The sequence below is a fragment of the Loxodonta africana genome, chromosome 2 (assembly GCF_030014295.1).
Source record: "Loxodonta africana isolate mLoxAfr1 chromosome 2, mLoxAfr1.hap2, whole genome shotgun sequence".
In the NCBI taxonomy this organism is placed as follows: Eukaryota; Metazoa; Chordata; class Mammalia; order Proboscidea; family Elephantidae; genus Loxodonta; species Loxodonta africana.
In genome coordinates this window covers 214,170,377-214,185,124 of record NC_087343.1, presented here as the reverse complement: position 1 = coordinate 214,185,124, position 14,748 = coordinate 214,170,377, and the positions used below count along the sequence as shown (strand labels likewise).

Below are 14,748 nucleotides of genomic sequence, written 5' to 3'. Positions count from 1 at the left end.
GCTGAGCCACCATCCCTTGGTCAGTGGGGACCTGCATATTGCTATGATGCTAAACAGATTTCTAGGGAGTATCTGGACCAAGAAAAACTAGGAACAACGGCCTGTGAATCTACATCTAAACTTAAAAAATGGTCAAGGGACTTAGACATTTCTCCAAAGAAGATAACAAAATACTCAATAAACATATGCAAAAATGCTCCCTGTCAACTAGTCACAATGTAAATCAAAATGTAAACGGGAAAATGTAAATCCAAACAACATGAGAGAACATTTCACACTCACTTGGATGGCTCTTATCAGAAAAAAATGGAAAAGAAGGGTTGGTGAGGATGTAGAGAAATTGGAACCCTCACACACTGTGGGTGAGAATGTAAAACAGCATGAACACTGTTGAAAACAGTTTGGCAATTCCTCAAAAAGTAAACATTAAAATTACCATATGACCCAGACACTCCACTCCTAGACTGGCAGTTTAAACCCAACCAAAAGACTTGAAATCAAGGATTCTAAAAGATACTTGTAAACCAATGCTCACTGAGAAATTATTCACAATAGTCAAAAGGTGGAAACAACTGAAGTGCCCATCAACAGATGAATGGATTAAAAAAAAAAATACCATGAAATATTGCTAAGGCATAAAAGAAATTCTGTTCATGCTTCACCATGGATGAACGTTGAAAACATGATGCTAAGTGAAATCAGGGTGACACAACAGGCCAAACATTCCACAATATAACCTACGTGATACAAGCAGAACAGGCAAAAGCATAAAGACCAAAGTTTATTAGTGGCTGCAGGGACTCAGTGAGGAGGGAATGGGGAGTTACTACTTAAGGGTACTGAGTTTCTGTGAGGAATGATGAAGTTTTGGAATTAGATGGTGGACTTGGCCACATACCATTGTTGATGTATTTAATGTCACTAAATTGTACACATAAAAATGGTGAAAACAGCAAAATTTTAGTTATATACATCGTACAAGATTTTTGTTTAAAAAAAGGGGCCTCTGCACTCTTCCACCTAAATGCTTAGGGATCATTTTAAAGGTGTAGACCTCTAAGCACTCTTCTTCTGTGAACTACTAAATCAAAAGCACAGGGGATTAACCAGGACAATGGATGTTTGAAATGCTGGCCACAGATTTTATCCACACTCAAGTTCTGGAATGACCATCAATTCAGGTCAGATCATTTGAAGAAAGGGGAAGGTAGAAGTCCAGATGCTGTATTTTAAAGGTCTTCAGATCTGAACCAACAAAGCCTCAATAATACACGTGAAGTAGGAAATGGAAACTTGGTCAAAAAAGGCAGGAGCTCTCAAAACCCAGTGCCATCGAGTCGATTCTGACTCATAGCGACCCTATAAGACAGAGTAGAACCGCCCCATAGAGTTTCCAAGGAGCGCCTGGTAGATTCGAACTGCCAACCCTTTGGTTAGCAGCCGTAGCACTTAACCACTATGCCACCAGGGTTTCCAGGGGCTCTCAAGAGACTCAAAATGGAAAATGCAAAGACATCCAAGGGCAGATCCTAGCTTCTCCCACCTCACCAGATAAACCAGGTTCCTGTAGTTCTCCAAAATTATGCCCCTTTACAAAGCCAGCCGAGCAGGATCCAAGCATACCCCACCTTCTGGGGGAAATCTAGGGACAAATCCTTGTATATCAGTGGTAGCTAACATGAAAAACACATTTCTCCAATGGTCCATGGAGCAATGTTGGCAGTGGGGGGTGTTCTTATTCGCACATAATATGAGGGGAGGCAATAGGTATATGAATCATTTTTGATTAAGGAAACCGTAAGGATGGTAATTTTGAGCAAGTTATATATCCCTAATTTTAACCTATGATTAAAGCACAGAGACCAAAGTTTATTAGTTGCTACCAGGGACTCAAGAGAGGAAAGAACAGAGAGTTATTGCTTGAGGGACACTAAAGATATGTGAGCCATTGTGGACTTTATAATTGTGTGGAGGATAAAATAAAAATAGAAATGAAAACGCAATTCAACAAGTGGTTTTCTTTACCAAGGCTGCTAACCAAAAGGTCAACAGTGCAAATCCAAAAGCCACTCCTTGGAAATCCCATGGGGCAGCTCTATTCCGTCCGATTGGGTCACTATGAGTCGGAATCGACTTGAAGGCAATGGGTTTGGCTTCTTGGTTTTGGTATCCACCAAGTGACGTATAATTTCTCAGATAAACCAGACCAAAAAGTCATCTGATTATGGATGACAAAGTGTCAATAAGAGTCTTTAGATAAAGGTCAGGATCTAACCTTGTGGCCATAACAGAAATGATCTGTTCTCACTTGACAGAGAAGAAAACTGTCTCACAAAATCTAACCTGCCTTGAGTCAAACATCTTAATAACTCGCAGAATGCAGAGGGTTGGGTTCTAGAATTGAACCCAAGGAATCAAAACATCAAGTAAAATATACACCATTGAAATGATATTGGCAGAGGGTTTCCAAACTGAGGCAACTTGAAACAAGTTATGAACCAACAACAACGAATTTAGAGCACACACATATGCACATACAGAATTAGTTACTACTTTTACTACTGCTTTTTAAAACAAGAGTCCAGGAATTGATAGGAATACCAATTCAGATGTTTCAGCAAATGGATGCAGTGCTAGACACGCTCACCAGGACATGCCACAAAATGTGGAACAAAGCTACCTGGCCAACTGACTGGAAGACATATATAGTTGTGCCCGTTCCAAGGAAATGTAATCTAGCAGAATATGGAAATTTCTGAACAATATTAATACTATCACACACAAGTAAAATTCTGCCAAAGATAATTTAAAAATGGTTGCAGCAATACATTAACAGGGAGCTGCCAGAAAATTCAAACTGGATTCAGAAGAGGATGTAGAGCGAGGGATATCATTGCTCATGTCAGATGGCTATAGGCTGAGCAGAGGATACCACCAAAAAGATGGCTTCCTGTGTTCTACTGACTATGCAAAGGCATTCAACTGTATGGGTCATAACAAATTCTGGATAACACTGCAGAAAACGGGAATTCCAAAACACTTAACTGCTCTCATGCAGAAGCTGTACACTGACCAAGAGGCAGTTGTTCGAACACAACAAGGGGATACTGCATGGTTTAAAACCAGGAAAGGTGTGCATCAGAGTTGTATTCTTTCACCACACTTACTCAATCTGTATGCTAAACAAATAATCTGAGAGCCTGGATTATATGAAGAAGAATGAGGCCTGAGGATTGGAGGAAGAATCATTAACAGCCTGCGGTATGCAGATAACAAACCTTGCTTGCTGAAAGTGAAAAGAACTTGAAGCACTTACTGATGAAGATCGAAGACCACAGCCTTCAGTACAGATTACTCAACATAAAGAAAAAAAGAATCCTCACAAGTGGACTGATAAGCAACATCATGATAAATGCAGAAAAGACTAAAGTTGTCAAGGATTTCATTTTACTTGGATCCCCAATCAACACCTGTGGAAGCAGCAGTTAAGAAATCAAGAGACTCATTGCATTGGGCAAATCTACTACAAAAGACCTCTTTAAAGTGTTAAAAAGCAAAGATGTCACTGTGCAGGCTAAAGTGCTTCTGACCCAAGCCATGGTGTTTTCAATTCCCTCAAATGCATGTGAAAGCTGGACAATGAATAAGGAAGACTGAAGAAGTGATGCATTTAAATTACATTGTTGGTGAGGAATACTGAATATGCCATGGACTGCCAGAAAAACGAACAAATCTATCTTGAAAGAAGTACCATCAGAATGCTCCTTAGAAGTGAGGAAGGTTAAGAATTCGTCTCGTGTACTCTGGACACATTATCAGGTGAGACAAGTCCCCGCAGAAGGACGTCATGCTTGGTAAAGTACAGGGTCAGCGAAACAGAAGAAGACCCTCAATGAGATGGATTGACACGATGGCTCCAACAATGGGCTCAAATATAGCAATGACTGGGAGGATGGCGCAAGATCACGTAGTCTTTCGTTCTCCTGTGCTTAGGGTGGCTAGGAGTTTGAACCAACTTGACAGTACCTAACAATAAAAAGAAGAACATTTTTACTACTTTTAACATGATTTTGGAGCCCTGGTGGCACAGCATTTAAGAGCTCACCTGCTAACCCAAAGGTCTTCAGTTTGAATCTACCAGTTGCTCCCTGGAAATCCTATGTGGCAGTTCTACTCTGTACTATAGGTTCACTAGGAGTCAGAATTGACTCCACGGCAACGAGTTTGGTTTATTTTTAACATGTAGTTGCTGTTGTTGTTATGTTGTTGTTATTAGGTGCGGTTAAGTCAATTCCGACTCCTAGTGACCCCATACGACAGAGAACAACTGCCCCATAAGGTTTTCTAAACTGTAATCTTTATAGAAGTAGATTGCCAGGTCCTTCTCCTACAGGGCAGCTGGGCAGGTTAAACCACCAGTTAGCAGCTGTGCGTTTAACCATTCCACCACCAGGGCTCTTCATTCACACGATAGTGTAAAAATATTTAATGCCATGGGGAAAATACATAAAACTTATTCATGAAATGAGGTCTTTTAAAGAAACCTATGCTGCATGCAAACCAATGGTATAATTAACCAAAATTAAGAGCAGTGGTCTCTCAATGATGGATTTTCTGGCTGGATTTTCATTATCATTTTCTGTTGATGTTTTTCAGTATTTTAGTACAATGGACACATTTAAGTACTGCTTCTTTAGTTTTTTTTTTTTTTCTTTAGTAGAAGATGTGATCTCACCTAAAGAGAGCGCTCTGGCGGCTAGACGGCACAGTTAAGTGCTGGCTACTAGCAAAAAGATTGGTGGTTTGAACCCACCCAGAGCTTCCTCGGAAGACATGCCTAGCCATATTATTTCAAGAAGTCACAGCCTTGAATACCGTATGGAGCAGCTCCACTCTGCAGGATGGGGTCAACATGAGTCAGAATGGACTCAATAGCAACTAATAACAACAAAGAGAGGTCTGCCCTTTGTCCTGGCTCCTGGGAGGTAACTCCTAACCCCTTGGTATTTCCAGAGTGATAGGACTGCCTTTGTGTTTACTGGTGGGCCCCTTGGTCCACACATGATTAAACCCTTATCAAACCCATTGCCATGAGTTGATTTCAACTCATAGCGACCCCACAGGGCAAAGAAGACTTACCCCATAGGATGTCCAAGGAGAGCCTGGTGGATTTGAACTGTTGACCTTTTAGTTAGCAGCTGTAGGTCTTAAGCACTATGCCACCAGGGATTTCCCACACCTGATAGTTAGAGGTGGAAACTGGTCATGTGATTAGAGTTAGGGCTTGTGTTAATACTAGACAAATATGTACAGACAAATGAGAGCCCACTGCAGGAGGAAACACACAGCCACCCAGAGGGGGTCAGCTGGTGAGATCAGCTGTGTGGAAATTAGGTGGGGGTTTCTTTGACTACAAAGCTGCCCTTTAACATTTAACAACCAAATCAAAGAAACAATTGTTTATTACTCACAGGGCCTGGAGAAGCACACACTCGAGGGCCACACATAGTTCACATGAGAGCCAAAGGAGTGGAGAATCAAAGAGTGCAGACAGACCTGGGCTCTGCCTTTAACAGTGTCCAAGTGGGTGAAGTACACTTTCTTTTATGAGTTTAGCGACTACTGGCTAATTTAAAACATGTGGCAGGAAACTTGGGGGTCTGGGGATGCAAATGTGGCAGAGGGCCTGGGTTCCTCTTCTGGGTTCCCAGATGTGACACATAGGCGGGAAGACAGAGAGCCAGTTAGGAGAGGAACTTCCTCCAGACAGTTATCTGGGATTGGACACAGTAATATTTAAGCACAGGCTAGAAAGGAAGGGATGCCGAGGCATTTACAAAATGGAGTTTGGGTTTCTTATGACAGGGCTTTGGGCCCCAAGATACCAGGCTGATTTAGGGGATGGGAGGCAAGTGGAGGGCTGGAGTTCAGCCCCAAAAGTAATAATTCAATCAGTCATGCCTATGTGACGAATACTCAAAAAAAATTTCTGGACACTGAAGCTCATGCGAGCAGCTAGAGTTGGCAATAACCCATGGGTATTGTCACCATCAATACCACTGATCACATCCTAAGGACGTGGAAGCCTGGTATTTGGGAGCCTTCTATACTCTGCCCTACGTGTCTTTTCTTTGGCTGGTTCTCAATTCTATGTTTTCCCTGTAAAAACGTGATCAAGAGTATAATCGCTTCCAGTGATTTCTGAGAGTCTTTCTAAACAGAACCTGAGGGTGGTTTTGGTAAACTCCTAACTTGCAGCTGGTGTCAGATGTCTTGCACAGATTTGGCAGTCTGGAGGACAGTACCCTTAACATTGAGTTTGGCCAACTATGGTAATACCAAGCATGATGGCCTTCTGCAGGGACTGGTCTCTCCTCATAACATATCCGAAGTATGTGTCCAGAAAGATTACACCTTAGAAATCTCTATGGGGCAGTTCTACTCTATCACATGATGTCATTATCAGTCAGAATCAACTTGAAATCACCTAAGAACACATCAGTGAATACAAACTGAACTTTTATTAATGACATTTGGATACACTGGCTGAACACTCATCAAATATGAGCCTGTAATGAGTCATAAAGAAAATGTCAGCTAATTTCAAATAAGACAATACCTCACTTCTTCTGCTACTGTATATTGTGTTGTCTTCAATTAGAAATAAAGCTCTGAAACAATCTTGTTAAAAAAAAAAAAAAAGAGGAGACATTCGGGTGGCCACAGTTCTTGCAGTGAAATCAAAATGAAAGTAAACATAACTCAGACAGTGCAAGCAAAATTAAAGAAATCAAAAACCAAAAGACAGTTTATATACATATGATGCGATTACAAAAACGCTTTTTATAATCTATGTGAAAACTGGAAAACGACCAACTTAAAGTCGTTGTTGCCAGAAAGAATCAAAGTATTCAACCAGGGAATGTGCTCAGTTATCTTGAAACAGATGTATCTTGAAAAATATTTACATTATAAAATGGAAGAAAAAAAAAAACTCCCCACTGCCCTGGAGTGGATTCCCACTCAGAGTGACACCACGTGTTACAGGGCAGAAATGCAGCACAGGATTTCCTGGCGGCAATCTTCTTTACAAAAGCACAGGCATCTCCCGCAGTGTCACCTGCTGGATTCAAACCTCCATCCTTCTTTTTAGGTTAGTACACCAGATGTTTCAACAAACAGATACAGCACTGGACGTGCTCACTAGTCTATGCCAAGAAATATGAAGACAGCTTCCTGGCCAACTGACTGGAAAAGATCCACATTTATGCCTATTCCCAAGAAAGGTGATCCAACCAAATGTGGAAATTATAGAACAATATCATTAATACTACACCCAAGCAAAATTTTGCTGAAGATCATTCAAAAACGGCTGCAGCAGTGTATTGACAGGGAACTGCCAGAAATTCAGGCTGGTTTCAGAAGAGGACGTGGAACCAGGGATATCATAGCTGATGTCAGATGGATCCTGGCTGAAAGCAGACAATACCAGAAGGATGTTTACCTGTGTTTTATTGACTATGCAAAGGCATTCGACTGTGTGGATCATAACAAACTATGGATAACACTGCTAAGAATGGGAATTCCAGAACACTTAATTGTGCTCACGAGGAACCTTTACATAGATCAAGAGGCAAAACAAGGGGATACTGATTGGTTTAAAGTCAGGAAAGGTGTGCATCAGGAATGTATTCTTTCACCACACCTATTCAATCTGTATGTTGAGCAAATACTCCGAGAAGCTGGACTACATGAAGAAGAACCGGGCATCGGGATTGGAGGAAGACTCATTAACAACCTGCATTATGCAGATGACACAACCTTGCTTGCTTAAAGTGAAGAGGACTTGAAGCGCTTACTAATGAAGATCAAAGACCACACCTTCAGTATGCATTGCACCTCAACATAAAGACAACAAAAATCCTCGCAACTGGACCGATAAGCAGCATCATGATAAAAAGAGAAAAGACTGAAGTTGTCGATGATTTCATTTTACTTGGATCCAAGATCAACAGCCATGGAAGCAGCAGTCAACAAATGAAAGGACACATTGCTTTGGGTAAATCTGCTGCAAAGGACTTCTCAAAGTGTTGAAGAGCAAAGCTGTCACCTCAAAGACTAAGGTGCACCTCACCCAAGCCATGGTATTTTCAATCGCATCATATGCATGTGAAAGCTGGACAATGAATAAGGAAGACTGAAGAATAATTGATGCCTTTGAATCGTGGTGTTGATAAAGAATATTGTGTACACCATGGACTGCCAAAAGAACGAACAAATCTGTCTTAGAAGAAGTGCGGCCAGAATCCTCCTTAGAGGCAAGGATGGGGAAACTGCGTCTTACATACTTTAGACATGTTGTCAGGAGGGATCAGTCCCTGGAGAAGGACATCATGCTTGGCAGAGTACAGGGTCAGCGGAAAAGAGGAAGACCCTCAACTAGGTGGACTGACAGTGGCTGCAACAATGAGCTCAAGCATAACAAGGATTTTAAGGATGGCACAGGACTGGGCAGTGTTTCATTCTGTTGTGCACAGGTTCGCTATGAGTCGGAACCAACTCGACGGCACCTAACAACAACAAACACCAGCAAAAACCTTTTGGGTCACCCAGGGACTTTCAAAAAACAAAAGAAAATGTGTGTGGGGGGGGGCGGTTTGAAACGAAACAGACTGTTCAAATCTGTAAACCAAAAAACAAAGAAAACCCAAATTTCATATTAAAAATTAAGTAAATACCAAAACAACGTTAAAGAAATGATAAACTTTAGGAATAAAATGAAGAAACAGGTTATTTTACTGAAAATGACAAAATGAACAAAACTACCTGATTCGCGGCATGGGGCAAGGCCGGCGCCGCTCTGAGAGCCCAGGGGACCGGGCTGGGGGCGCAGGCGACCACCCCGCGGGGCCTCTCCGGGGAGGGGTCGGGGAAGGGCTCCCCCAGGAAAGGGGGCAGGTGGGTCACCGGCCGGAGAGGGGGAGGCCGGGCGGACCACTCTGAGCTGCTTTAACAGGAAACGGACGCGGATCCGGGACGGCAGCCGGGCGGGTCGGGGACTTCGACGTCCGCAGGAACCCCCGGATTCCGAGCGGGAAGGATGGGGCTGGGATGGTCGCGAAGCGTGGATATGAATCAGAAAAAACACACCCAACTAACCTCGTGTGATCGTCGCTCCGAAAGAGCCTCTTCCGTTTGGACAGGAAACGGCGCCCAGGGGCGGGGCTACGCAGGGGCGGGGCCTGGAGTGGGAAGGGGCGGAGCGGGAATGTACCGGGGGCCAGCCTGGCATAGCAAAGGGCGGGGTGAGGCAAGGCGGAGCTGAGCAAGGGCGGGGACGAGAAATGCAAAGGCTTGGAGAGGGGCGGAGTGGGGCGGTGCAGGGGGTGGGGCCTGGGATGGCGAGGGGCACAGTGGGGCTGATCACAAGAACACAGGTACAGCAATCCCTTTAAGAGGCCCTCCGCGGGATCCATGTTTTATATGCTAAAGTTTGGAAACACTGCTGCAGCTCTAAGCTGGCAAAATTTTCAGTTTAGATGAAAGTTTAGTTAATTCACTTTGATTTTCACACTTTTAGTTCTGCTTTAATTCTTTATGTGAAGAGCCCAAGGCCATATTACTATTCACAAACTCCAACAGGTAGGCAGTGTCAACGGTCAGTAGTCATTTGGGCCAGGATAGCTGCAAAAATCTATGCTAGCATCTGTAACTAGCTTCCAGTTAGGCATGTTGGAGTTTTAGGAAACTCCCTTCAGGAGGCAGCGTTTCTTCTGTGGCGTCCTGTGGGTTTCTATTACTGGTGAAAGTAAGAGGATTGGGATGCTTCTTTTAGATTCACTGCCTTCAGGTCTTTACCTTTGTCCCCAGGTGACAGAATGAGAAGGGTCTTCCTTTCCTAGATCCTAAAACAGGGTCCTCTTTGAATAATGGTGAGGGAAAGAGAGGAGACTGGACCAGGGTTGAGCTGGGTCTTATTTGCTGCTTTGGCTTGTGAACCCACCATGGTTGACTCTGGAAAGGAACTGAGGTTTTCTTCAACCCCTTCATCCCCCAACACAGTTTTGGTGCATCCTAATCTAGGGAGTTTTGCAAGGCTGAGCCTGCGTTGACTAAGTCAGGAGGTTGGGGACAATGTTTATCTTGCTTTTAGGTCCTGGGTTTACAGGACTTCATCATCCTGGCCCTACTGGGCCCTGTCACCCCTGTCTTCCCACACACCTCACTCTTTACGCTCAAGAGTTCCCTTACTCTTACAGATATGGTGGCTTCCTGAGTGCTGGGTGCCCTGAGGGGTTTCCAGCTGTGGTTCATTCCCTAACCAGGTCCCAACCCAGCCTGACAAAGGCCATATGGATTGGTGGCTTGGATCACCTGGATCTTCTCCTCAAGGCATCTGTTCCTTCAGCTCTCAGATGTTTGGATGCTTTATGGGGCCAAGGAGGCTGCCTTAAGTTCAGAGAGAGTGAACAGTGATGTCACTGAACAATATTGCAAGTGTTTCTTTAATGTGTGTACAGGCCTAATGCAAAGGTGGATGTCCCATGTAGTATCTCATACTGAGCTGCCAACAGATATGTAGAGCTTCGTGGATGTCTTGGCCCAAAAAGTCCTCCTCAAGCACACTGACCCCCCTCACTCCATGTTGGAATGTGTGGCTTATGGGCACACGGGAGAGCAGCACAGCTGAGGAAACTCCTGGCTGCACTCTTCAGTGATGAGTTGTGGACAGCAGGCTCTTGGCCCCTCTCATTATTTTGCTTGAGGAATTCTTGACTTATAAGTCGAATCTTATCCTCAGTTTTGTTAAAATTCCTCTTAAGCTCCTCATCCCCAAGTAGATAAGCTGGTCTTTGAGGTGGTTTTATCTGGAAGACTTCCTTCTGAGATCTATTGGAATCAACCCTCTTTTAGATGACAATGCACACCATGTGGAGATTTCGTGATTGAACCCAAATATCTGGGAAGGCCATATGTCCTTCATAAATATCTAGATGAGGACATCCCATTGAGTTTTCCATCACATTTTCCACTACATGTCCATTAGAATGGCTAAAATCTAAAACACTGACAACACCAAGCGCTGGTGAGGATGTGGGGCAACAGGAACTCTCATTCATCGCTGCTGGGTACACAAAATGATACAGCTACTTTGGAAGACAGTCCAGCAGGTTCTTCAAAGCTACACGTAGGCTACCCATATGTCTTAGGCTGGATTCTCTAGAAAAGCAAAACCAGTGAAGTACACATATATAGAGAGAGAGAGCATTTAATCTCAAGAAAATGACTCATGCAATTGAAGAGGCTGGCAAATCCCAAGTCTGTGGGTCAGGCATCAGGCTGGGGGCTTCTCCTGATTCACGCAGCTGCAAGAGCTGATGAACCCAAGATTGCCAGGTCAGCTGGCAGGCCGCTGTCTCACGGGTCATGGAGGCCAATGAATCCCAAGATGGCCGGCAATACGAGGGTCAGATGATGACAAGCCAGATATAGTATCCAGAGCAAGCAAGCAAGCTTCGCCAGAACGTCCATATATATATTGCATGCAGGCCACACCCCCAAAGGAATTCCCCTGAAACTGATTGGCAGATCAAATCAGATGACATTATGGAGGATGATGACATCATTACATAACTGCCAAACAGCATCATTACGTAACTACCAAACTACATCATTACATAACTGACAAACCACAGAATCATGACCCAGCCAAGTTGGCACAGAACTTTAACCATTACACCATGTGACTCAGCAATCTTTCCTCTCAGTACTTATCCAAATAAGTTGAAAATGTATGCTTACATAAAAAAGCTGCACAAATGTTTATAGCAGCTTTATTCAAAATTGCCAGAAACTGGAAGCAACCAAGATATCCTTCAGTGGGTGCATGAATTAACAACCTGTGGTACATATAAATGATGGAATTCCACTAAAGAATTTTTAAAAACTGAGTTATCAAGCCATAGAATTATATGAGTGAACCTTAAGTGTATATTGCTAATTGAATGAAGACACTATACAAAAGATAAAACTAGAGACAATAAAAAGATCAGTCTGTCGCAGGCATTTGAGGGCAGGAGAGGGAAAGCCTCTGCCACTCCACTCCCCCAAGCCAGGCTGCCACTGTCCACTACATCAGAGTGCGAGTACGCTGGGGAAGGCAAATGTCCAAGGCATAGCTTCCTGAAGGAGAAAGGGGAGGCTGAGACCCATTCCTCCCAGGCACGCAGGGTGGATAATACGTACCCCCCAGTAGGTCTACAAAGGGGGTGTGAGGGCAGCAAACACCTGTGGGAGGGCGTTAATTATCAGTTCAGGTGGAAGACTGACATCTGCCTGCTTATGCACCTGGTCTGTGCATGCTACCTCATTACACAGCCTGGGATACACAGAGCCTGCCCTCACGGGTTACCTCCAGGGGAGAAGAAACACACTGAAGAAAACAAAGCTGGCTGGGGGGGCAGGAGCACACCTGGGTATTCAAGGCAGCCAGGGGTAAATATGATGACTGAACAAAGACTGATGGCTCCTGGGACAATAAAAGGACTTTCTGGGTGTATGATGTAGCACGCGCAAATGTCCTGAGGCAGGTGTGTGTGGAGTGGATAGGCAGAGAGAGTAGTTGAGTGGCTGCAGACAAACTCTGAGGCCACTCAGGACCTAGGGTCCAGGTGAGGCACGTGTCTCCCTGAGGCAGATGGGAGGTGACCATTATTCAAAAAGCAAAGGAAAGCACACCAAAGACCTCCTCACCCCCATAACACCGCCCTGCACAGCCCCAACAAGTGCTTAACGCCTCATGTACGGTACAGGGAATCTAGGGACACGTCCACTTCCCATGAGGACCAAGTCCCTGACAGCTCCCCTGAAGCCCAGGCACTGTGGGGCGACTCCCCCAAGACGGCACAGTTCTGGGTTCAAAGGTGACATTAGGGCAGTAACTTTTCTTAGTTCGCCTGCAGACCCCCTAGCTTCTGTGGTCATCAGAGAAGGCATTCATTCACATTGCCGCTGTCACTTCCTCTGTGGAGGCACAGGTGCTGGTCAGGAGGCGCTAAGGAGGAGTGCGGGGGCTGCGCTGGACAAAGATCCACACCTCAACATCCTCTTTACAGGAGAGGTGCGTGCTCAGGGTGGAGTCACCTGTCTAGAGACAGTGGGCCTCCGGCCACCCTGACTCTGCTAGCTGCCTCAGGGCCCAGTGACTCCAGCCAGGCGAGGATGCGTCACATGTCACGGTGTTCCTCACGAACACCATACACCTGTCTGGCCCAGGAAACAAGTCCCACCCACGCCTTCCCCTGTAGGAGCCGCCAGGACACACCATGACTGCAGCTTGAAGCTGGGCCCCTCCCTCCACAGCGGTCGCCACAGCTACACAGGAGCAGTGTTCGGTCCCTGTTGGTAATGTTGAAAATGACACCAATATAAACGTACAAAGCGCATACATAGTGCACATAAAACATCTGGTCAGGCAAGGCCAAGCTAAGAGCAGTTTACCACAAGGTCCTTGGGCAGGCAGCAAATCTTCACTGTTACACATCTGAAAACTATTTCATACGTTTTCCAAACACCATGTCTATTTCTTTTGTCATTGTTTAAATACAGATGTTTTTGTGTGTGGAACACGCTGACTTTTCTTTTTTTTATAATTTTTATTGTGCCTTAAGTGAAAGTTAACAAATCAAATCGGTCTCTCACACAAAAACCCATATATACCTTGCTACACACTCCCAGTTACTCTCCCCCCAATGAGACAGCCCGCTCTCTCCCTCCACTTTCTCTTTTTCTTTTCGAGTCCATTTCGCCAGCTTCTAACCCCCTCCACCCTCTCATCTCCCCTCCAGGCAGGAGATACCAACATAGTCTCAAGTGTCCACCTGATCCAAGAAGCTCACTCCTCACCAGCATCCCTCTCCAACCCATTGTCCAGTCCAATCCATGTCTGAAGAGTTGGCTTCGGGAACGGTTCCTGTCCTGGGCCAACAGAAGGTCTGGGGGCCATGACCTCTGGGGTCCTTCCAGTCTCAGTCAGACCATTAAGTCTGGTCTTTTTATGAGAATTTGGGGTCTGCATGCCACTACTTTCCTGCTCCCTCAGGGTTTCCCTGTTGTGTTCCCTGTCAGGGCAGTCATCCCTTGTAGCTGGGAACCATCTAGTTCGTCTGGATTATATTGTTTTTCTAATGTTGAACCATCACTGCATACCTGTTAGTTTTGGTAGGTAGTGTGTTTCTAGGAATTCATCCATTTCTTCTAGGTTTTCATATTTGTTTGAGTATACTTTTTCATAGTAATCTGATATGATTCTTTTAATTTCAGTTGGGTCTGTTGTAATATCACCCATCTCATTTCTTATCCAGGTTATTTGCTTCCTCTCCTATTTTTCTTTTGTCAGTTCGGGCAGTGGTTTATCAATTTTGTTGATTTTTTTCAAAAAAACAGCTTTTGGTCTTTTTGATTCTTTCAATTGTTTTACTGTTTTCTATTTCATTTAGTTAAGCTCTAATTCTTATTATTTGTTTTCTTCTGGTGCCGGTGGGTTTCTTTTGTTGCTCTCTATTTGTTGAAGTTGTAGGGATAATTCTTTGGTTTTGGTTCTTTCTTCTTTTTGGATGTGTGCATTTATTGATATAAATTGACCTCTGAGCATTGCTTTCACTGTGTCCCAAAGGTTCTGATAGGGAGTGTTTTCATTATCATTGGATTCTCTGAATTTCTTTATTCCATCCTTAATGTCTTCTATAA

At 44.2% G+C, this 14,748-nt stretch overlaps 1 protein-coding gene across 1 annotated transcript in view; it reads right to left on the bottom strand.

Annotated features, from left to right (window-relative positions):
- The window catches only part of LOC135230439 (zinc finger protein 420-like), a 40,658-nt gene extending 31,182 nt beyond the window's left edge, over positions 1-9,476 (bottom strand). Inside the window, exons 1-2 of the mRNA XM_064279737.1 lie at positions 9,160-9,476; positions 8,827-9,004 (exon numbers count right to left, since the gene is read on the bottom strand). Of these exons, the coding sequence (XP_064135807.1) occupies positions 8,827-9,004; positions 9,160-9,476 (495 nt within the window). The remainder of the gene's footprint in view (positions 1-8,826; positions 9,005-9,159) is intronic.
- Positions 9,477-14,748: the final 5,272 nt, after the last annotated feature.